The sequence below is a fragment of the Bombina bombina genome, chromosome 7 (genome assembly GCF_027579735.1).
Source record: "Bombina bombina isolate aBomBom1 chromosome 7, aBomBom1.pri, whole genome shotgun sequence".
Taxonomy (NCBI): Eukaryota; Metazoa; Chordata; class Amphibia; order Anura; family Bombinatoridae; genus Bombina; species Bombina bombina.
This window is the reverse complement of record NC_069505.1, coordinates 117219824-117245853: the sequence shown is the minus strand read 5'-3', so window position 1 is coordinate 117245853 and position 26030 is coordinate 117219824. Positions and strand designations below refer to the sequence as shown.

General features: G+C 35.8%; 1 protein-coding gene across 1 annotated transcript in view; it reads left to right on the top strand.

Moving 5' to 3' along the window:
• MICAL2 (microtubule associated monooxygenase, calponin and LIM domain containing 2) overlaps nt 1–26030 on the top strand; it is a 529879-nt gene that overhangs the window by 193534 nt on the left and 310315 nt on the right. Inside the window, exons 9-14 of the mRNA XM_053689298.1 lie at nt 5116–5231; nt 8837–8963; nt 12129–12219; nt 12320–12467; nt 17283–17482; nt 21155–21267. Of these exons, the coding sequence (XP_053545273.1) occupies nt 5116–5231; nt 8837–8963; nt 12129–12219; nt 12320–12467; nt 17283–17482; nt 21155–21267 (795 nt within the window). The remainder of the gene's footprint in view (nt 1–5115; nt 5232–8836; nt 8964–12128; nt 12220–12319; nt 12468–17282; nt 17483–21154; nt 21268–26030) is intronic.

The window sequence follows — 26030 nt, the reverse complement described above, 5'->3', positions numbered from 1 at the left end:
TGTGCATCTAGAGAGAGTATAGCTAAGCTAGGTCTATCCCTTTTTTTTGGGGTTTATTTTTCTCTTTTTGTAAATGTTTTTCATTTTTTATGGAATCTAACACCGAAAACAGTTTACGTAAATTAGAAGCGGAATTCCTTCCTACCATAAAGCCTGTCTGGTCAGTGTGGATTATAGATTTTAATACTGCCTGAAATCTATTGGCAATGATACCTGTTAAAATTTTATAATCCGAGTTTAATAGGGATATGGGCCTATATGACTCCATCAATGTAGGATCTTTATTTGGTTTTAAAATTAGCGTTGTCCAAGATGCCGTAAAATGAGATGACATTTCTTTCCCTTCTTTAAGGTATTGATTAAATAGTAAGGTTAAATTTGGAACTACCTCCTCTATAAGTATTTTATAATATTCGTTGGGTAATAAATCTGTGCCCGGGGCCTTATTATTTTTTAAGTTTTTAATAGAATTACTAACCTCTTCTTCTGAGATTGATTCAGTAAGTTTGTTTCTTTCTATTTCCTCAAGCTTGGGTTTTAAGATCTTTGCCCAGAAATCTCGCTTTTTTTCAGGGTTCAATTCTCCTGCACTATAAACCTTTTGATAATAGTCTTTAAATAGGTTCAAAATATCTTCTGTTTTATGTTCCACCTTCCCATTTATATTTATACACCCAATATGGCTATGTCCTTTTGCTTTCTTAACCAAGTTGGCTAGGAATTTCCCTGATTTATTTCCGTGTCTATAGAACTTTGCAGACAACCTAAGTTCTTCCTGAGTAGTTTTATTAATAAGCCAGATGTCCCTAGCCTCCTTTGCCTCCACATACTGCTGCCAATTCCTGCTATTTGGTTCATCTAGGTATTTATTATATGCTGAAGACAATCTCTTTAACATTTATTTTTCTCTGATTTTTTCTTTTTTCTTTTTTTTGCACAGAAAAGCAATAACTTCACCTCGAATTACCGTTTTTGATGCTTCCCAGAATATCTCTGGCTTCTCCAAGTATTCTACATTATTTGTGTAGAAATCTTGCCATTTTGTCTTCAACATATTTTTAAATCCGCTATCTTTGATCAGATAGTTAGGAAACCTAAATCGTCTAATGGGAGAGTTATTATTATTCAAAATAATTTTAAGAGTTATTGGGGCGTGATCTGATATTACTATGTCTCTTATTTCTGCTTCTAGCTCCAGGCCCATTAATCTCTCTGAGGTCATGAACATATCTATCCTAGAGAACGTCATATGAGCCTTAGAGGCACATGTGTATTCCCTATCCGTCGGGTTTCTCTCTCTCCATACATCTTTTATATTAAGGTTAGTTATAAATTTACGCAGTAACTTAGCCTCCAGCTTATCTTTTCTTGTTTTCCTCCCGGCCTCCCCTTTTCTAATTCTGTCTAAGGGGATTTGAAACACCATATTGAAGTCCCCGCCTAATATAAGAACTCCATCTGTCTTTTCTAATAACTGAGATTGAAGTTCCATCCAAAATGATGGGTTATAATCATTAGGGCCATAGACATTACATATAGTAAATATTCTTCTCCCAGTTTCCAATTTTAAGATCATATATCTTTCTTCTGAGTCTAACTCAGAGGACAAAATAGTATAATGGAGTTTTTTATTCAAAAGAATTGCAACTCCTCTTTTTCTTTTAGAGCAAGGGGTTCCAATTATTTCCCCCACCCAACCAGCTTTCAGTTTAATCAGTTCTTCTCCTTTCAGGTGTGTCTCCTGGATGAGGGCTACATCAGCCTTCAATTTCTTAAGTTGTGTCAGAATTGCCTTTCTCTTTATCGGGGAGGTGATGCCGCCCACATTCCAGGAGACACATCTAAACTGATTATTCATTTGATCTCTTCAATCTTAGACCTTCCAGCCACGCGCGAACTGCGCCAAGGGCAGGAGAGAGAGCGAGAAGAGAGAAAAAAATAAAAAAATAAAAATAAAATAAAATAAACCCCCCCCCCTTTCCCTCCCTAACCCCCCCTTTCCCCAAAGAACTCTACATTCCTTATCTGACCTGCTCATTAGATACAACAATTCCTTTTTTATTATATTCAACCTTTATTATATTACCTCATCTCTTATAAAAACTTCAGCCTCTCTTGGATTTTCTAAAAATCTTGTCCCTTCAGTTCCTTGGATTCGTATCCTAGCTGGGTATATTAGTGTGGCACTATATCCTTTATTAATCAGTTGTGTACAAAAAGGCGACATTAGTCTCCTTTTGTTGGATAACTCTGCTGAGAAATCTTGAAAAATAAGGATTTTTTTACCTTCTATAGTTATATCCCTCTTCTTCCTAAAATACTGCAACAATTTTACCTTGTCCTGAAAATTCAAGTATCTAGTGATTACCGGTCTGGGTCTATCAGTGTTACTATCTTCCCTTCTATTCCCTATTCTATGCGTTCTTTCCACAGTAAGAGGTATGTCCGTAAGGGGCATATCCAGGAGTTTTGGTAAAATTTCAGACATGAATAGATTCAGATCCTTATATTGTGTATTTTCTGATAGCCCTATTACCTTAATATTGTTTCTGCGTGCACGATTTTCTAGATCATCTACTTTTTGTTGTAACCTATCGTAGTTCCTCTTCATATCAACAATATTCAACTCCTGACTCTCAACTCTGTCCTCCACATCTGATATGCGTTGTTCGGCTTCAGTTAATCTTTTAGAGAACTGTCTAACTTCATTTGTCAAACCTGAAATCTCGGATTTAATTAAATCAAACTGAGGCACAAAGACATCTGACATCACCTTAATCAAGGCCTGTGTGTCTAACTGACTGATGCTCTCATTCATAGCTTCTGACACAGTTTCGGTGCTTCCTTTATTTTTTTTCTCCCTACTTCTAGCAGCCATAGCTGGAGATTTATTCTTGTGTTGTGATATATATTTATCCATGTGTGAACCTGACTTGCAACATGTGAATTCTCCTACTCTATCTCCCCTACTGTGTTCAAATATTTTAATCTATGTGTGATGACTCTGATTAAACAGGCGCTCCCCCTGTTGTGAAAAAAATAAAAAAAAATAAAAACCAAAAGAAAACAACTTTGTGTTCAAAAAATAATACAATGCTTATGGAAGACAGCTACCTTCTATTCTGTATACAGTATCACTTTAGCAGCAGTGTATATCTTAAAAAGAGCATCACCCCCTGCTAGGCCTTGGATTACCTTTTTTTGTTATACCTTCAGGTTTTTATTGGCTGTAAGATTTTTGTATGATTGAACCTTATAGCCTAGGAGTGGCCCACTACTTCAACAATTTCAATGTACCTCTTGTACCATATTAGACAACATTTTAACCTAATTTGATATACCCAGCCGCTTTGTTAGTGTCAGGCTTAGGTATAAATTTACAATATAAATATAAGGTTAAATTATATTTAGGCTTATAGAAGTAGTATTTCCCTCTAGATACTTTGTGTACCCCATCTACCCTCTCAACACAATCTTAGGTTCAATGAAGCACCTCAGGTTATGCTATTATCATACAAAAAGAAAAAAAAAGGAAAACAATATTGCTAGTTTTCATCAAGTAATCAAATAATCTGCAGCATCATTTGTCATTCCATCCTTAAATGAACATGAGGGCCTATAGCAAGAAAAGAAAAAAGGGGAAAGGAGAGACAACAAGAAATAGAAATAACAAATAAAAGCGAAGTTCACTTTTCCAGCTTTTTACCAGTCTATATGCATAATATAATGTCCACAATGGGGAATTGCAAATGTCTACTTATACTGGTCTGTCTGCTGTTTTGCTTCTCTATAGGAGACCACAGGAGTCTCAGAAAAGTCTCAGGGAAAACATATATTTTACATTGGCACAGTTTCTCAAGCCAGCATATCCTCCCCCTTTTTTTCTTTCCTTCTTCCTTTCTCTTCCCAACAAGTTTATAGTGCTTTACCCCTGTATATCCAAGAATAAGTCACCCTTTTTGCATCCAGTCAACTAGTGAGACAAAGAAAAAATGTTACCTGGGTGGTGCAAGTTTCCTTACCACCTGTTCCTCCAGAAAGAACGATATGCACTCCCCTTATCAGCTCCAGGGATACAACAAAAAAAAAAGGAAGGATACCTCCACGACCTGGAACTGGTATGTACTTCCTAATCCAGATTATTCCTTCTTGTGGGGCCCTTAAAACATCCACTCTCTAACTGCCTTGATTTAGCTTTCCCTCAATCAAAGCGGTATTCTGGAGAGCGGTTTTTCCTTTAAAGAAACCCCCAATTGTATGTAGCGTGACCGAGGAGGGGTGATTGCCCTCTCAGCATGCAGGGGACCTCTCGCTGTTGCTTTTATGCTTCCTCACTGCCGTTCTCCTTTTGCGGTATTGAGCCGTTCAGCTTGCTCCTCTTTGAACCTGCGGGGACATTCCCCTCTTCACCTCCGGATCTGTAGAGGACTTTGGGTGTCTTTCCGGAACGCTGATCACCGGATCCTGACCCGGTTCCCTTGAATGGATCCTAGGGTCTCGTTAGGAGGGCTGTAGTTAGCGTCTCTCGCACACGAGGCAGACACGCTCTGGAGCTGCAGCAGCTTGCTCGCTCCTCCTCCAACCGGAAGTCTCTGGTATCATTTGTTGAAGGATCAGCAATGCACTACTGGTTTCTAACTGAACACATGGGTGATCCAATGACAATTGGTATATATATGCAGCCACCAATCAGCAGCTAGAACCTAGGTTCTTTGCTGCTCCTGATATTACCTAGATAAACCTCTCAGCAAAGGATAACAAGAGAAGGAAGCAAAAACAATAATAGAAGTAAACTGGAAGGTTGTTTAAAATGGTATGTTCTACTTAAATCATGAAATAAAAATGTTGGGTTTCATGGCCCTTTAATTCTTTTATCTTTTGTTTAAGAGTAAACCTAGGTAGCTGCATAGGAGAACAGGAGCATGCTCAGGTCTTCAGCGCTGGCAGCAATATTTGCAACAATGTTTGTAGCAATCCTATACATTGTTGACTTTACTATCTCTTTAAGAAAACAGTATTTTACACTAATGTGCTTTTCATTTAGGTTTTCTGCATATTTAGTGGCCGCTGTCACACACTTCTATCTATATAGTAAAGTTGTCAATGTTATTGCAGCCTTTCTGGCCAATGGGAACAGGTTGCGCCCGAGGATTCCTGGCTGCTTTTGATACCGCGTGGATGGTGAAGAGCTGGGCGCAGGGAAATCCACCATTGGAGATTATTGCAGAACGGTGAGACCATTTGATGATTTGTTGTTCTTTTTATTATTCAGTAAAAAATATGCAGCTTTCTCGTCCTAGCGCAGTGAGTCCTTAGAAGTCTCAGCATAGTCATTTCTGTCTGAGGTGTAGAGAGACCAGGTTGCTACCCACCGTACAGGAGACAGGTCCATATGTCACTTAAAATGTAATTAAATGCTTTATTCTGTTACAGAATTTAACTTTTACACATATCCTCTTTTTACTGTGTGTTTAACCCATGCATTAGGGTAAACAAACAATAAAAACCATGCACACCGGAGCAATGCATAGCCAGTGGCATATGTACGTATCCACCAATCACTGACTGTGTCCAGCTTAGGTTTAACTTTTTTTCAGAGCTTAAACACATATTGAAAGTGAATTTGTTTAAAATTAAAATATTTTAGCCAAATAGATATCTTGATTGTTACACTTTTGTATGTCTAAAAATCTTCTTACTCTTTATTTAAAAAAACGAAAAACAAAAACTGAAACTTACATGTCCAAACAAATTAATGCATGTCAGTTTAGCATCAGACTGTCCCTTTAAATGCTGAATGTAAAAGCTCAGATATAGCTACGCAGGGTTATAGTTGCATTCATGCATAAAACTAGACAGATGAAAAATAAATAATATAACTGAGTATTTTGACTTAACAAGAATAGTTAAAAAAATAGACTAATAAATAAACTAATATACTTACGGTTTACATTAAATCTTTTACATTAAGTATTTAATAGGAAATTCTGATGCAAATATTAAATGCCCTAATAAAGGGATAGTTTACACTATAAAAACATGCTAGACATAATGATGTATTCAAAGCAAAGATTAGACTTAGAATAGAATGCAGATGTATTTTTACAATTATATTTGTTCATTAAATATTAAAAATATGGAAAGGTTCAGTTCTATGAAGGCATGTTTCTCACCCTGTGGAACATATACCCCTGGGGGTTCCTAGAGCTTTGGTAAGGGGCACTCATTGTATGCCTTAAGGGTACTTTAGGGGTACTTGCTACAAAAAGGCTAAGAAACACTGCTATAAAGTACTATTGTTTCTATAAAGTAATGGGCACCACCATATTTAAACTAGTTTTCTATTTATCTTCTGTCTTCTGTTGAGAACAATTAGGGACAGACAAAAATAGTTTGTGCAAACAAGATTGTATGGAAACCCTGTTAGATAATCTTATTTTCCGCCTAGCCTTGTTTAGATAGTCTCTTTTTATTGCCTGTTTTATATATGTTCCTAATTATTCTCAGTAGGAGAGTGTGATAATGGGGAAACTTAAGTTAAAACATGGTAGCACCCAATACTCTATAGAAACTTAGTGGAATTTAGAAAATCAGCATTAAACTTTAAGGGACTCTGAACCCAATTTTTTTTCTTTTGTGATTCAGATAGAGCATGCAGTTTTAAGTAACTTTCTAATTTACTCCTATTATCAATTTTTCTTCATTCTCTTGAAATCTTTATTTGAATAAGAAGGCATCTAAGGGGTCCTTAGGAGTAGCTTTGTCTCTCCTTTGTGTTTTTACTTTGCTTACCATGGTTTAATATAATTCTCTAGCTTAATTATTATTTGCCTATTCAGCACAGCAGAAATGAACTTTAAAATTAAATGTTAATTTAGCCCTCGGATTGTAAGGGCTTATTATATAGTTAAATATAACACTGTTGGCTGATGTACTGGCACCTCAATATTCTCAAGAGATATACTATTTTCGCCCTCTGGTTGAAGTGTTAGTATATTTAGCTAAAGTTGTTGTGTATGAATGATCATTCGTGGATGTCTTTTTATCCCTCATTAAAGTTTAACAGTGTGAATGTAATGGAATGATATGCCCATTTATTTTCCCATTAGTTTTGCAGAGTTCCGTACAATTTCACCTCCTATTGCAGAGCTTGACTTCTTACACTCTATTGTAAACCCCTTTTACAATGAGTTTGCTACTTGTTACTTGTTCCTTGTCCAGTCTCTGCTTCAGGTATATATTCCTATTTCAATAAGGTTTAAATGATTAATTATTGTATTCTTCACTGTTTACAAGTATAGCAATATATTGGAATTACCTGTCCGATATTTACTCTGCCCCCCTACCCTGTTTCTTTGTACATTAATCTAAGCTAAGGAGTCAGTCAATTTTTTTGTTTATAACCTTGACAACACTTGTTTATTGGTTGGTGAATTTATCCACCAATCAGCAAGAACAACCCAGGTTGTTAACCAAAAATGGGCTGGCTTCTAAACTTACATTCTTGCTTTTCAAATAAAGATACCAAGAGAATGAAGAAAATTTGATAAGAGGAGTAAATTAGAAAGTTGCATGCTCTATCTGAATCACAAAAGTAAAAAAAAAATGGGTTCAGTATCCCTTTAAGTACACACAATGAAACAATCTATACTACAATCTGAAACTGTTTAATATCCATTTGATTGGCACCTGTAATTTTTGCATTATTGACCTACCAATGTATTACAAATAGGGCTGGTGATAGAATAAATGTTTGCAGAGGTTAAACACAAAGTAAACTAGCACCAGTAATGCAAAAATGACATGCTCTATATATTTAGAATGCATCATTTTCACTTTAAAGGAATATGAAACCCAAGTTTTTATTTCATGACTCAGCTAGAGCAGGCAATTTTAAGCTACCTTCTAATTTACTCCTATTATCAATTTTTCTTTGTTCTCTTGGTATCTTTATTTGAAAATCAGGAGTGTAAGCGTAGGAGCCGGCTAAATGTATCCACCAATCAGCAAGTGCTACCCAGTGTACTGAACCAAAAATGGGCCAACTCCTAAGCTTGCATTCCTGCTTTTTCAAATAAAGATACCAAGAGAACGAAGAAAAATGATAGAAGAAAATTAGAAAGTTGCTTAAAATTGCATGCTCTGTCTGAATCCTGAAAGTAAAAAATTGGGGTTTAATATCCCATTAAAAAATCTCCATGGATGATTACAAAGTAATATCAATTTCTAACAAGTATATCCCTTAAAATGAATGTAAATTTTAATGCTGGAGCGGCTGTCGAGTTTAAAAGGTATTTTTTCACGACACGAGTGAAATGTAAATTTTGATGGATTAAAGTGCCCCTGTTTTTAATCGAATTTTAAAAAAACGGACACTTTAGCATCAAAATTTACATTCACTTTAAATGTTGAACAAGGGATTTGATTTAAAGCACTTTGTGGCATATGACGCTAATATTTCCAACCAGAGATGAGCTTTTTAAGTATGTGTCTCTGATTGTTTGCTGACTTCATTGTCAGTGGTTGCAGAGTTTGCTCGTTGCAGGTCAAAAATCAAAGAAAAGGTTATTTTAGGTCATTTATGATGAACAGTTACACTACTGGTTTTGTGGTAAAGGAAAAAAATAATCCCTTAGGGAAAATGTCTATAAAAGAAAGAAATGACTTCATATAATGTACCAACATACACTTGTTACATAAATCACCCGGCACCAGACTGTACGACTGATTCCATGAGTCCTGACCACAACCTGACTGCGCACTTTAGTCATGTAAAGATTACAGGCAAAATGTTGGTCTTTTGTTGGTTTCTGATGATATATTTTGCTTATGATAGAGAGAGTCTGTATCGGCTGCTACCACAAACCACACCCGAAAACATCAGCAAAAACTTTGACCAGTACACTATCGATCCGGGCACTCGATATCCGAACCTCAATTCCAGCTGTGTCCGACCGCACCAGGTTAGTATCTCACATGGCTGGTGAAAAAGACAAAGCAGTTATTGTTTTGTCCTGTGTCATAGTTTGTTTTCCCTCTCCCCTAATATGTCATTAATTCTTTATCCAGTACTATAACAAACTTCCCATGCTTACCTATGGGTGGTGGTAACCATGTGTGCAAAGGCAATAAGGCAGTATTAGCGCTGGCCTTGCTTATCTGCCCTATAATCTAGTAAACTTAACATTTAACCTGTGAGGTACAAAAAAAATATTTTATGAACAGAACTTTTTTTTTTACCCACCACAAAGGGGTTAAACACTAGTTAAAGGGACATTAAACACTAAAATAATGCTAGATAGAATGATGTATTTAAAGAAAAGATTAGTCTGAGAATAACATGTAGATGATTTTTTTTTTAAAGTTTCATTAGCTATTTAAATATTGACAAAATAAGTGTAAAGTTTTAGTGTCTATAAAACAATGTCTGCTGCCATGTTGTAACTTAGGTTACCTTCTTTGCTGTGGCCAATTAGGGACAGTTATGAATAGCTCACTAGAGTGTGCAGCCAATGGCAGTGTGGAATATAACCGTATTCTGCATTTCTATTTCTAACAGCAACTAAAAAGCTCTACATTTTAGAATGGAATTACAGGAAAAGGGAGCAAAATAAATAATGAAAGTATATTGCAGGCGTGTGTGTGTGTGTGTGTATATATATATATATATATATATATATATATATATATATATATATATCCATGCATGCATACAGTTTATCATGTTATATTACCGTCTCAAAGTCTTTAATGTCCCTTTAAAGTCAGTTCTGGAGTGGCAAGACACTGATAATCCTGAGCTTAACATAACTGGTGAATTTAAGGTATGCACATATGCCTTCCCAACTGGCTCAGGGGCCACTGCCAGTCCAGTGCTGACTTAACTATGTTTTTAAACCCTTTGTATGGGTGAAAATGTTCTGTATAATTAAATAAAGCTTTAACACTTGTGATTGTTCTTTTATGATGCTTTTAAGCAATGGTGTTAAAACCTAATATGTATTTGTGCTGTTTATGTATCCCCAGAGGTAAAAGTGGATTATTACCTTCCTCTTTTTTTATAGTACATTGATTCTAAAAGGAATATCAGTTTGAGTGATTTAAATTCTAAACTTGTAGTGCCATGTCCCATCAGCAATAAAATGTTACTGAGATACTCCTGAGTTAAGCACTTTTCACTTCTGGGCAGTGATCATCAAACCTCCAGTGCTGAAAAGCAAAACCCAACAACAATACTTTGTTTACATAGCACCGCAGTCTTGTAACAACTATTTTAGATGACCCCCGCTTTCTCAGCTTTTACTATGTTAAAGGGACAGTCAACACCAAAATTGTTATTGTTTAAAAAGATAGATAACGCCTTTACTACCCATTCCCCAGCTTTGCACAACCAACATTGTTATATTAATAATCTTTATAACATTTAAACCTCTAAATTTCTACCTGTTTCTAAGCTACTACAGACAGCCTCTTAATCACATGCTTTTTCATTTGCTTTTCATAACAGGAGACTGTTAGTTCATGTGGGCCATATAGATAACAGTGTGCTCACGTCCGTGGAGTTATTTATGAGTAATTGGCTAAAATTCAAGTCAATACATAATAAATAAATAGCCATGTGACCAGGGGGCTGTCAAAAGAGGCTTAGATACAATGTAATCACAGAGGTTAAAAGTATATTAAAATAACCATGTTTGCTGTGCAAAACTGGAGAATGGGTAATAAAGGGATTATCTATCTTTTTAAACAATAACATTTTTTGGAGTAGACTGTCCCTTTAATGAGTCAAGTTATATCTTTCATCTGCTATTTTCCACCAGCAAGTATTGAGTTAATAATATATCATCTTACTTTATATATAACACATCTTTTTTAAGACTTCACTTCTTTGAAATATGACCACTAGCCAAGTTAGTTTAGAGTTTAAAATTGCTCTGCATTTCTTAACTTCAGAAAACCGCTTTTGTCAGACAAGGAATATGAGTGACATTGATTAGATTTCCATCTGGAGAGTGCATATTTAAACCTTTCTCCTCCATGTTGGCTGCCTCTTTAAGAAGTCAGAGCAAGGTCTTCCACTAATGGAAATCTAATGTTGAAAGTGTTCCCTGTACTTGTTCTTTGTGAAAGCGTCTTGGGAGTTCCAAAGAACGAGACATCCAGCAGCAATTTTTCTTTGTAACATGAGAAGATATTTGTTTTCTTGACCTTCATATTTTCAACACATTTTTTAATACTTTTATTCACTTCAAACGTTTTTGTTTGAAGAATCCCAAGTTAGCAGAGTATTTGTTTTTTTAAATTCAAAAGTAAAATAGTTATGGAAATCTGATTAATTGAAATGCATGTATTTTTTTGTTTTTGTTTCAAAATCTATTATTTTAAACGAAATCCAATTAAACAATTTTTTTTATGTCCAAATTGCTTAGGATTATCTGATGAGTGAGAGGGGGGTCTAATTTAAAAATATTTGCTCAAACAGACACTTAAGTCAAAATTAAGATTACATGATTCAGAATCTTAGAGCAGCAGTTTTAAGACACCTTCCTATTTGCTGCTATTATCAAATTGTGCAGTCTTTTTATATGCACACTTTCTGAGGCATCAGTTCCTACTGAGCATATGCAAGTGTTCACAGTGTATACATATATGATACTGTGATTAGCTGATGGAGGACTTGTGTAAATAATTACACAGATAAGATAATGAGGTCTGCTTTCCCTGCTAGCTAAACCCATTTATTGGATTTTGATTTCAATTAGCAGAAATTTATTTTTCATATTCAAAATTATACCTAAAGGTTCAATATTGAAAACCTTTTAAACTCTGCATCTGGTATAACAAGTTACTCTAAACAAATTAAAACTAAAACCAGTTTTATAGTACTCTGTTCCTTTAACTGCTACCAATTCTGCTGTGAAGATCTACAATGGATTCACTACTATTTCAGTAAAATAACACTTATTAACTATATAGGGATTCATTTCTTCAACTTCAGATCCATAAATTCGGGTTTATTTAATCGTTTGCAGTCTGCTGTTGTGCAATATTTGTCCTATTTTCAGACTTACTATTGTGTTTGTGATTTTCCCTAACATAGCTATTTACTAATGTGTGTTTTTGTACAGGTGAAACATTTATATATAACCAGTGAATTACAGAGCTTCCCACTGGAAAGGTCTGGCTCCATCAGAAGATCCGTAGGTCTTTCTAGACATGGTATGTGAGTGTAATAAAACTGTAATACTTTATTGTGCATTCATTTACAGAACTCTTTATTAACTATATAACTGTTTTCTTCTTTTTCTTGAATTTGCAGAGTCAGACATTAGACCCAACAAGCTATTGACTTGGTGTCAGAAACAAACTGAGGGCTACCCAAATGTCAAAGTGACAGACGTAACTACCTCTTGGAAGAGTGGCCTGGCCCTGTGCGCACTCATACACCACTTCAGGCCAGAACTCATGTAAGATGTAGTTACAGCAGTGAGGAGACATTATGTGCATGTTAAGAAATGGGCGGCTAGATTTAGAGTTCGGCGGTAGCCGTGAAAACCAGCGTTAGAGGCTCCTAACGCTGGTTTTAGGCTACCGCCGGTATTTGGAGTCAGTCAGGAAAGGGTCTAACGCTCACTTTTCAGCCGCGACTTTTCCATACCGCAGATCCCCTTACGTATCCTATCTTTTCAATGGGATCTTTCTAACGCCGGTATTTAGAGTCGTTTCTGAAGTGAGCGTTAGAGCTCTAACGACAAAACTCCAGCCGCCGGAAAATAGCAGGAGTTAAGAGCTTTCTGGGCTAACGCCGGTTCATAAAGCTCTTAACTACTGTACCCTAAAGTACACTAACACCCATAAACTACCTATGTACCCCTAAACCGAGGTCCCCCCACATCTCCGCCACTCGATTAAAATTTTTTAACCCCTAATCTGCCGACCGCCACCTACGTTATACTTATGTACCCCTAATCTGCTCCCCCTAACCCCGCCGACCCCTGTATTATATTTATTAACCCCTAACCTGCCCCCCACAACGTCGCCGACACCTGCCTACACTTATTAACCCCTAATCTGCCGAGCGGACCTGAGCGCTACTATAATAAAGTTATTAACCCCTAATCCGCCTCACTAACCCTATCATAAATAGTATTAACCCCTAATCTGCCCTCCCTAACATCGCCGACACCTAACTTCAATTATTAACCCCTAATCTGACGACCGGAGCTCACCGCTACTATAATAAATGGATTAACCCCTAAAGCTAAGTCTAACCCTAACACTAACACCCCCCTAAGTTAAATATAATTTTAATCTAACGAAATTAATTAACTCTTATTAAATAAATTATTCCTATTTAAAGCTAAATACTTACCTGTAAAATAAACCCTAATATAGCTACAATATAAATTATAATTATATTGTAGCTATTTTAGGATTAATATTTATTTTACAGGCAACTTGGTAATTATTTTAACCAGGTACAATAGCTATTAAATAGTTAAGAACTATTTATTGGTTACCTAGTTAAAATAATAACAAAATTACCTGTAAAATAAATCCTAACCTAAGTTATAATTAAACCTAACACTACCCTATCAATAAATTAATTAAATAAAATACCTACAATTACCTACAATAAAACCTAACACTGATCGGAACAGCCAATAGAATGCGAGCTCAATCTGATTGGCTGATTGGATCAGCCAATCGGATTGAACTTGATTCTGATTGGCTGATTCCATCAGCCAATCAGAATATTCCTACCTTAATTCCGATTGGCTGATAGAATCCTATCAGCCAATCGGAATTCGAGGGACGCCATCTTGGATGACGTCCCTTAAAGGAACCGTCATTCGTCGGGAGACACAGAAAGAAGAGGATGGATCCGCGTCGGCTGATTCAAGATGGACCCGCTCCGCACCGGATGGAAGAAGATCGAAGATGCCGCTTGGAGAAGATGTTTGCCGGTCCGGATGTCCTCTTCTTGCCGGATAGGAGGAAGACTTTGGAGCCTCTTCTGGACCTCTTCAGCACCGGATGCCAGGACGGATCGGTGATACCTGGATGGTGAAGACAAGGTAGGAAGATCTTCAGGGGCTTAGTGTTAGGTTTATTTAAGGGGGGTTTGGGTTAGATTAGGGGTATGTGGGTGGTGGGTTGTAATGTTGGGGGGGGGTATTGTATGTTTTTTTTTACAGGCAAAAGAGCTGAACTTCTTGGGGCATGCCCCGCAAAGGGCCCTGTTCAGGGCTGGTAAGGTAAAAGATCTTTTAACTCTATTAATTTAGAATAGAGTAGGGCATTTTTTTATTTTGGGGGTCTTTGTTATTTTATTAGGGGGCTTAGAGTAGGTGTAATTAGTTTAAAATTGTTGTAATATTTTTCTTATGTTTGTAAATATTTTTTTATTTTTTGTAACTTAGTTCTTTTTTATTTTTTGTACTTTAGTTAGTTTATGTAATTGTAGTTATTTGTAGAAATTGTATTTAATTTATTTATTGATAGTGTAGTGTTAGGTTTTATTGTAGGTAATTGTAGGTATTTTATTTAATTAATTTATTGATAGGGTAGTGTTAGGTTTAATTATAACTTAGGTTAGGACTTATTTTACAGGTAATTTTGTTATTATTTTAACTAGGTAACTATTAAATAGTTCTTAACTATTTAATAGCTATTGTACCTGGTTAAAATAAATACAAAGTTGCCTGTAAAATAAATATTAATCCTAAAATAGCTATAATATAATTATAATTTATATTGTAGCTATATTAGGGTTTATTTTACAGGTAAGTATTTAGCTTTAAATAGGAATAATTTATTTAATAAGAGTTAATTAATTTCGTTAGATGTAAATTATATTTAACTTAGGGGGGTGTTAGTGTTAGGGTTAGACTTGGCTTTAGGGGTTAATCCATTTATTATAGTAGCGATGAGCTCCGGTCGTCAGATTAGGGGTTAATAATTGAAGTTAGGTGTCGGCGATGTTAGGGAGGGCAGATTAGGGGTTAATACTATTTATTATAGGGTTAGTGAGGCGGATTAGGGGTTAATAACTTTATTATAGTAGCGCTCAGGTCCGCTCGGCAGATTAGGGGTTAATAAGTGTAGGCAGGTGTCGGCGACGTTGAGGGGGGCAGATTAGGGGTTAATAAATATAATATAGGGGTCGGCGGTGTTAGGGGCAGCAGATTAGGGGTACATAGGGATAACGTAGGTTGCGGCGGTGTACGGAGCAGAAGATTAGGGGTTAAAAATAATATGCAGGGGTCAGCGATAGCGGGGGCGGCAGATTAGGGGTTAATAAGTGTAAGGTTAGGGGTGTTTATACTCGGGGTACATGTTAGAGTGTTAGGTGCAGACGTAGGAAGTGTTTCCCCATAGGAAACAATGGGGCTGCGTTAGGAGCTGAACGCTGCTTTTTTTGCAGGTGTTAGGTTTTTTTACAGCTCAAACAGCCCCATTGTTTCCTATGGGAGAATCGTGCACGAGCACGTTTTTGAGGCTGGCCGCGTCCGTAAGCAACTCTGGTATCGAGAGTTGCATTTGCGGTAAAAATGCTCTACGCTCCTTTTTTGGAGCCTAACGCAGCATTTTTTTGAACTCTCGATACCAGAGTTAATTTTATGCTGCGGCCAGAAAAAAGCCCGCGGAGCGTTAACAGCCCATCTACCGCCAAACTCCAAATCTAGGCCGGGATTTGTTAAACAGAATTTCCGATATGAAAAAGGACATTCATCTCAATAGTATATATGTTTTAAATAAAAAGACTGCTTTAGCTATTTTGTTTAGCTTTTTAATCTACACACACCTGGTGCCATTCTTACTAGGGTGCTGATTGGTTGTTTCTCTCTGTGTAGGGAACTTGCCTACCGATCATCAAACGCATACGCTTAGAGATTGGCACTGGATTTGTACATTTAATGCCAGTCTAAGCATCATTGGAACAAAATGACTAATGCAGAAACCACTGTGTTTCACTATGTGAGGCTCTGCAACCCCCTATTGCTATCAGTCAGTATTTCCATTTAACTAAATGTAAAATATAAATTGAACACTGCAGGAGATGCTGTCTATTCACAGATATTTCTAGGTACCCAATACCATTATACCCAAGTGAATTGTGACAACTTTAACATTGTTTGGGAAGGACAAGCCTCTACAAGCTTAATAAGAAAAAGTAGTTTTTTATGCAGCAGAGAGACATCAGTTAAAAACAAAACAAAAAAAATACACATTAAACCAGTTACGTTATTTAAAATACACTTTTTTACATACAAAAATAATAAAAATTTAGTATAATGCCTCTTTTAAATGGGCAGCATGGTAACTTAAAGCAGTAGACTGTACAGAATAAAACTAGATAATAACTTTATTTTCTTTTTACATTACACATCTAATATATTTATATCAGTGTTGGAAGTTTTTCTAAATATGTTTTGAATACCATGACTGCTGGGCGCTGGCTGAGAAGTAAATGGTTAATCACACATCAGTCTTGTGAGGTTTCGTTCAGGCGGCTATTTTCGTTGCCGCATTTATTTTTGTGCAACGAGACGCACTAAAATCTGTGCAAATCCAGATTTTAGCGCTTTGCTGTTGCACAAGAATAAATGCCTTCTGCATTCGGAGGTTTCGTTCACGTGTCTACTAGTCGGCTCTTGATGATCTTACGGGAATTCTTGATCTACCTTTTGGGCACACCTAACTTATACCTGTACCTGTGTTCTCCAGAAGAGCTGATATTAAAGGCTTTTAGTGACACATATTTTGTTATATTATTATTAAGGTAATCATTTTATTTCTTCAGTTTAAATAAAACTATTTAAATTGTTATTGTTAAGGTTATCATTATTTTTCTCCTTTCAATAAAGTACAGTTGAAAAGTTGATCAAATATGAATGATTAACCTATTAAACTGGAGATAGTTCACCTCCCAATAAGTTAATTCATTTATTTCAATTATTTATGCATATCTATTGATTTAAAACTAGTAATTGGAAAAATAAACTGAAAAGTTTATTATTCTAAAAATGAAAACAATGATTTAAATCAGTCTTACGGACTAGTGATTTAAATCAAATCCACCCCAAAGTAAAAACTAAGCACATCTTAGAACAAAACAAAACACAGATCCATACTATTTTTGTACTGTGTATTACATTATTCATTTCAGTTGATAGTTTAAGTTCCATACCGTAATCGTAATCCTTTTAATCTCAAGCCTTTTTATGAACAAAAGTGCCACATTCTCTGATCCTAACCCAAATTTCTTTGTTCCTCAGTGACTTTGGCTCATTGAACGAAGAGGATGCCGTGCGGAATAACCAGCTGGCGTTTGATATTGCAGAGAAAGAGTTTGGAATCTCTCCCATCACTACGGGAAAAGAGATGTCTTCCAGCGGGGAGCCAGACAAACTCAGCATGGTTATGTACCTCTCTAAATTTTATGAATTATTCAGAGGGACACCTCTAAGGCCAGTTGGTTAGTAACTCTTCTCTTTGTGTTTTCTAATTAAAAACATATCTCATTTTAACTGACTCATCAGTCTTTGATGTTGTTTCAGAGATGAAATACAATCCTCCACTTAAGGCTGAATAATTATTACATATTACTGTATGATTTTTAGGCTATGATTCATTTTATATCCATTTTAGTTCAGTGTAACTAATAGCTGAATATATATATTGTATCATTTTACCCCTGACCTGTGATCAGAGATGAGTAAATATCCTTTCTCTGCCAAACGTTTCTGTTAAATAATTGTTAACATTCAGATAATAAAAATAAAATGTTGTATTTAATAATCTTACAAAGACCTGAAGTATATGCAAATAAACAGTTGAATATCAATATTCAAATGTTACATTCAATTTCTAAAGGTTCTATTTAATTAAAAGAACAGCAAAGTGGCCTATGAAAAAGCAATGTTTAAACACATTTAAAATATTTTGCATGAAATTTTTTTTATTAAAGCTATCTGTTTTATTTTGAAGCTAACAGGAAGTGCATGTCTGTTTACAGCTGGGCCTTAAAGGGGTATAAAAGCATCCTCCTTAAGTACAAAAATATATGTTAAAACAAAGTAAATATAAAAAGAAACAGATTGTGTTAAAAAAACGTACCTGTTTTCTTGCAAAATCTTCAGTGTAGCCCCTGCCTGCAGCTAGATAAGGGAGCAGACATGCTAAAAACTTAGGTTGCATTCTGCCTCTTCTGAGCATAGGCAAAACCTAACTTCCTGTTTCTCTAGCACTCACTGAATAGTAAACCAACTCATGTTACTCTAGAATGTTTATCCAATCAAGTTAGCTTTTTCTTCCTGTAGTGACCCCAGCCCCCTTGTGCGGCTGGGACAGGAAGATATGGGCACTGCTCAAATTAAGTAAAAAAAAAAGAAGAAAATAAATAAAATGTCAAATCCTTTTTAAACGATGAATAATACAAATTGCAAGGATTTCTATTAAGTATTACCCAGTGTTTAGTGTTTTATTATTTGTTTTTACAACAATTATATCCCTTTAAGGATTGATTACTCACTGGTGGATAAATAGAACTCGCACACTGCTTTATTGGCAGACAGTGGCATGGTAAACGAGCAGAAAAAGGACAGATGTATCCATTTTACAAAAAAGAACAACTTTAAAGGGACACTGTACCCAAAATTTTTCTTTCGTTATTCAGATTGAGCATGAAATTTTAAGCAACTTTCTAATTTACTCCTATTATCAATTTTTCTTCATTCTCTTGCTATCATTATTTGAAAAAGAAGGCATCTAAGCTTTTTTTTGGTTTCAGTACTCTGGACAGCACTTTTTTATTGGTGAATGAATTTACTCACCAATCAGCAAGGACAACCCAGGTTGTTCCCCAAAAATGGGCCGGCATTTAAACTTACTTTCTTGCATTTCAAATAAAGATACCAAGAGAATGAAGATAATTTGACAATAGGAGTAAATTAGAAAGTTGCTTAAAATGTCATGCTCAATCTGAATCACAAAAGAAATTTTTTTGGGTACAGTGTCCCTTTAAATACATGTATATAACCTCTTTTAAAGGCAACAAAATGATTTAATCTTTCTTTAACATTTGTTTTTATGTTGGAAACAAACATTCAGCAATGAACAAATGTGTCTATTTGTTTTTTTTTTTAAAACCACACAGAAACATTTTGATCAACTCTACCTGTGATGTTAGTGAATCTCTCATTGCTTGTGTTGGTTTTAAAGATTAGATGACATACGGTCAGTTTTCTGTGACATTACTCTCATAAGGGTACTATCCGGTACTTTAAACATACATTGCTGCAATCTGCCCTCTTGCTGATACTGAAATTAGTAGAATTTAAAAATATACTACTTTTAGATGGTCGTGTAATTTTAGTTCATTAGCCATGTACAATAATAGTTTGTATAATTAGTACAATGTCATAATATATGAGAAATATATCTTTAAAAAAAAAGTAAAGATATATATTTTTTTTTTTTCATTTTTAACCCCTTTACGACCGTGACGTACCATGTACATTACCGGTCGTTAATGGTTTCCTTGTTTATAATATTGTGTGGGATTGCACTAATATACCCTCCCACCTGAGACCGTACTATAAGTTATACAAACCCCATAGAAAGACCAGCAACATACAGGGTACATTGCTGGTCCTTTAAGGATTAAGCATTCACAAATGTTTATTCTTAAAGGGACATGAATCCCCAAAAATGTATTTCATGATTCAGATAGAGAATATAATTTTAAACAGCTTTCCAATTTACTTCTATTGTTAAATTTGCTTCCTTCTCTTGTTATCCTTTGCTGAAAGTTTTATCTTGGCAAGCTCAGGAGCAGCAAAGAACCTAGGATCTACCTGCTGATTGGTGGCTGCATATATATACCAATTGTCATTGGCACACCCATTTGTTAAGTTAGAAACCAGCAGTGCATTGCTGCTCCTTCAACAAATGATATCAAGAGAATGAAACAAGTTAGATAATAGAAGTAAATTAGAAAGTTGTTTAAAATTGTATGTTGTACCTGAATCAGGAAAGAAAATGTTTGGGTTTCATGTCCCTTTAATGGTCCTTTAATGCAAAAATGTATAATACCATCAGATCATTTTTTTTCTTTTAGTATAATTTAGCAAAATTTAAAAGGCAAACTTTGAAACTCAAAATTAAACGTTCATGATTCCAAAAGAGCAAGTTCCATGTACCTCTTTTCAAATTGACTTTGTTTTCTTGGTATTCTTTGTTGAAGAACATACCTGGATAAGCTCAGGAGCATGTGCATGCCTGGAGCACTATATGGCAATAGATTTGCAACAATATTTTCAACAATTGAACACATTGTTGCAAACACTTCTGCCAGATATTTCTCCAGACATACAGACTCCTGAGTCTACCTAGGTAGGCTCTTCAACAAAGGATACACAGAGAACAAAGTATATTTGACCAAGAAGAGGAAATTGAACTTTTTTTCAAAATTGCTGTAACAGAAGTGCACTCAAAACCTCTGTAAAAAAAAAAGAAGGTATTTTATGTTACATTTCTGTTTTAATTTTTCTGGTATCAAGCAAGGAATTTGCACAAGCACAGTTATGTAAAATCATAGAGTCCCTTTATTGGGGCACTATTTCCACGAATAACATAGCAATGTTTCGGGATACAAACAGCCCTTAATCATGCTGATTAAGGGCTATTTGTAGCCTGAAAAGTTTCTCTTTTATTTGTGGAAATAGTGCCCCAATAAAGGGACTCTATGCTGTTATACAGTTGTAGTGGCGCAAATTCCTTGTTTGATGCTGGTACTTTTGGGGATGCGCAGGCACCCCTATGCACTGGGTACACTTGTGTTGTCCTACTTCTCCGTTAATTTATCCGGTGTTAGAACTAACTGGATGAAGAACAATGGAGAATAATTTCTTTATTCCTTTGCCAAACTAATAACGAAATACAAAATGTGCACATGCCCTTTACTTAGTTAATAAACAAATGTTTGAAGCCAATATATATATTTCTAGTCTGTCTGTGTTAGGGGCGTTTTGCGAGAAAAGCAAAATGCTTCTACTTATATCTCTTTAATGGCAACTAAAAATAACCATATGTATGGCTGAAATGGTGTGTTACAACCAAAGGGTCTCTGTCATTTTTGTGGTTTCAGATACCGCAAGCAAAGATAACGGAGAGAACGGAGATGCGTATCCACCCAGACACTCTAACTTAAGTTTCAATAATTACATCAACTTATCGTTACCAAGAAAGAGGATACCAAAGGTGAGGAGGTTCATTTTTGTGAAGTATTCTTATGTGAAAATGCTCAGAGTGTTTTTAGAATTTGTTTTATCTTTAAAATGCATCCAACTATAAACAGTTCCTTGTAATGATTTCTGAGCTATCTTTTTGAGTTCAGTATTTAAAGGGACATTCTTATGAATCATCAAAGCAGGTCATTTTGCATTAATGACCCAAGCTTTAAAGAGAAGAATCCCATTTATCAAGCTTCGTATGGAGCTTGAGGGCCCGTGTTTCTGGCGAGTCTTCAGACTCGCCAGAAACAGCAGTTATGAAGCAGCGGTCTAAAGACCGCTGCTCCATAACCCTGTCCGTCTGCTCTGAGCAGGCGGACAGACATCGCCAGAATTCAACCCAATTGAGTACGATCGGGTTGACTGACACCCCCCTGCTGGCGGCTGATTGGCCGCGAATCTGCAGTGGGCGGCGTTGCGCTGGTGCAATGCTGAATATGGAAAGCGTATTGCTCTCTGCATTTAGCGATGTCTGTCGGACCTGATCCGCACTGTCGGATCAGGTCCGACAGACATTTGATAAATAGGCCTCTAAGAGTTAAAAAAACACAATGAAAATGTATTAAAATAAAGTGTTAGACTCATATATACACTATCTACTAAAAAATATTTATATATTTTTTCTTTTCTTCATAAGGGTTAAAATATAAGTATATATATATACTTGGAAATTGCAGCGGACGACTTAGACATTTGAAATGTTCCTATATTTATATATCCTCTCTGCCAATCCCTTCACTGGCTTCCTCTTGCCTCCATGATTAAACACAAAATCCTCATACTGACATATGAAGCCCTCAACTGCACTGCTCCCCCTACATTTCAGACCTTGTCTCCAGATACTCTCCCTCCCGTCCCCTTCGCTCTGCTTGCAATCTACTCTCCTCCTGTCTTGTTACTTCCGCACATTCCCATTTACAGGACTTCTCCAGACTGGCCCTTATCCTGTGGAACTCCCTGCCTCACTCCACAAGACTCTCCCCTAGCTTTAACAGCTTCAAGCGCTCCCTAAAGACTCTACTATTCAGGGATGCATACAACCAACACTAATCTTTCCTAACTCCATCGCTTTCCCCTTGAAACCCTTAGAATGTAAGCGTATGAGCCCAGCTGTTTGTAGATCGCCTTCATAAGAGCCGACTACAAAAGTGCAACTCTCAGCAGGGCCCTCTACCCATTTGATCCCTTTTAATGTTATCCTGTATACCAACTATGTTTATAGCGCTGTGGATGCTGTTGGCACTCTACAAATACCTGTTAATAATAATAATAATATATATTTGTGTATAGATGTACATATATATATATATATATATATATATATATATATATATATATACACACGTGTATTTATATGTATATTTACATACATATATACACATACATATATATATATACATACACACACACTATACACTTTGGAGCCCTTTCCACTCAAATACCTTAAAGCATGAAAATAATTTTTATGCAATTTTAATATTTTATCATGTGTTTTACAGTGTATTTATTGTAAATATTTCACATTATATTTTTCTTCACATACTAGAAAATGTCCTTTTGTATTTTTAAATATATATTTCTATATATATGTGTGTGTGTGTATGTGTGTATATATATATATATATATATATATATATATATTTATGTATGTGTATGTGTGTGTATATGTATAACTTTATATATTCATATAGATATATAGGTACAAAATAATAATAAGTAACATATAGAAATATATATTTAAAAATAAAAAGAACATTTTCTTCTATGTGAAGAACATTAAAATGTAAAATATTTATAACTACCTTTGCTGTAGGTGTAACGTGGTGTTGGGTTAAAACACTTTTCTTTTAAGCATGCTCCATTAAAGTCTATGGGACAAATGCATTCACACGGTCACGATAGCTGAAGTCCTGAAGGTAGAGTGCGTTGGGTTTAGCTCACGCGTAAACAATTTACTTTCGAGTTGTAAAAGTTTACATCCAGTGGCGTTTACGTGCAACAAAAGTGCTAAATAACACACAACTAATGGAGCCCATAATAATCTAGAATCAGTATTGAAACAATTACATGATTTAACATTTATTTTTGCATTAGTATGTCACTTTAAGTGAGATTACAAATGTAAACTATTCAATCAAACTATTATTTTTTACACAAAAAGAACCAGTTTGTACAGAACAACAAAAAATCTAAAACAGGATCTCTCTACTAGAGTCAATTCTGTGTATTACTGTAGAAATATGATTGGTTTAGAAGGTAGCGTGAAGTGCCAGTTTCCCTTTATTGTGGAATTTTTGAAAACCAAGATAAATTGTCTTCCTGCAGATAACACTTATCTAGAGCTCTGTCTATTCTCTTGTCAAATACTTTCATTTCATCACATTCCTAAGTTATTATTCAACGATAACTTTATCTAACGTTAATTTTGCACTACCTACTTCAGCTGACAAAGAAGACGTGATATCTAGTCATTCCTTTTAGACCACTGTATAATTATATGTTGCTCTCTAGTGTGTTTCGAACATTAACAGAACAATACAATTATTATTATTATAGACACATTTTGGCTTAAACTGTCTTTTCATTTTCCTGCATCCATGTTTTAATCAATATAAAATAAAGCTGATTTTATTTTACTTTTCGTTTGGAGGCTTTTTGGAACTTCATCATTTTTGCAATACAATTATTTGTCATAAAAAGCTGGATCCTTAACCCCATTAATGACACGGACGTATCCTGTATGTTGCGTAACCTTAAAGGGACATTAAACACTTTGAGATTGTAATATCAAATGATAAACTGTGTAAATAAAAAAAAACATCTGCAATATCATTATTTAGTTTGTTCCCTTTAACTGTAATTCCATTCTGAAATTGTGAGCTTTTCAGTTCCTGTTAGAAATGGAAGTGCAGAACACTGCTATATTCCTCACAGCTATTGGCTGCACACTCTAGTGACCTATTTATAACTGTCCCTAATTGGCCACAGCAGATAAGGTAACCTAAGTTACAACATGGCAGTCCCCATTGTTTTTAGACACTAAGGCCTAGATTTGGAGTTTGGCGGTAGCCGTGAAAACCAGCGTTAGAGGCTCCTAACGCTGGTTTTAGGCTACCGCCGGTATTTGGAGTCACTCAAAAAAGGGTCTAACGCTCACTTTTCAGCCGCGACTTTTCCATACCGCAGATCCCCTTACGTCAATTGCGTATCCTATCTTTTCAATGGGATCTTTCTAACTCCGGTATTTAGAGTCGTGTCTGAAGTGAGCGTTAGAAATCTAACAACAAAACTCCAGCCGCAGAAAAAAGTCAGTAGTTAAGAGCTTTCTGGGCTAACGCCGGTTCATAAAGCTCTTAACTACTGTGCTCTAAAGTACACTAACACCCATAAACTACCTATGTACCCCTAAACCGAGGTCCCCCCACATCACCGCCACTCGATTAATTTTTTTTAACCCCTAATCTGCCGACCGCCACCTACGTTATACTTATGTACCCCTAATCTGCTGCCCCTAACACCGCCGACCCCTGTATTATATTTATTAACCCCTAACCTGCCCCCCACAACGTCGCCGCTAGCTACCTACAATAATTAACCCCTAATCTGCCGACCGCAAAGCGCCGCCACCTACATTATAGCTATGTACCCCTAATCTGCTGCCCCTAACACCGCCGACCCCTATATTATATTTATTAACCCCTAATCTGCCGACCGGACCGCACCGCTATTATAATAAAGTTATTAACCCCTAATCCGCCTCACTAACCCTATAATAAATAGTATTAACCCCTAATCTGCCCTCCCTAACATCGCCGACACCTAACTTCAAACATTAACCCCTAATCTGCCGACCGGAGCTCACCGCTATTCTAATAAATGTATTAACCCCTAAAGCTAAGTCTAACCCTAACACTAACACCCCCCTAAATTAAATATAATTTTAATCTAATGAAATTAATTAACTCTTATTAAATAAATTATTCCTATTTAAAGCTAAATACTTACCTGTAAAATAAATCCTAATATAGCTACAATATAAATTATAATTATATTATAGCTATTTTAGGATTAATATTTATTTTACAGGTAACTTTGTAATTATTTTAACCAGGTACAATAGCTAAAATAGTTAAAATAATTACAAATTTACCTGTAAAATAAATCCTAACCTAAGTTACAATTAAACCTAACACTACACTATCAATAAATAAATTAAATACAATTCCTACAAATAAATACAATGAAATAAACTAACTAAAGTACAAAAAATAAAAATATTTACAAACATTAGAAATATATTACAACAATTTTAAACTAATTACACCTACTCTAAGCCCCCTAATAAAATAACAAAGCCCCCCAAAATAAAAAAATGCCCTACCCTATTCTAAATTACTAAAGTTCAAAGCTCTTTTACCTTACCAGCCCTGAACAGGGCCCTTTGCGGGGCATGCCCCAAGAAGTTCAGCTCTTTTGCCTGTAAAAAAAAAACATACAATACCCCCCCCCCCCAACATTACAACCCACCACCCACATACCCCTTATCTAACCCAAACCCCCTTAAATAAACCTAACACTAAGCCCCTGAAGATCTCCCTACCTTGAGTCGTCTTCACCCAGCCGAGCCAAATTCTTCATCCAAGCGGAGCAAGAAGAGGTCCTCCATCCGGTAGAAGTCTTCATCCAAGCGGGGCAGAAGAGGTCTTCCATCCGATTGAAGTCTTCATCTAA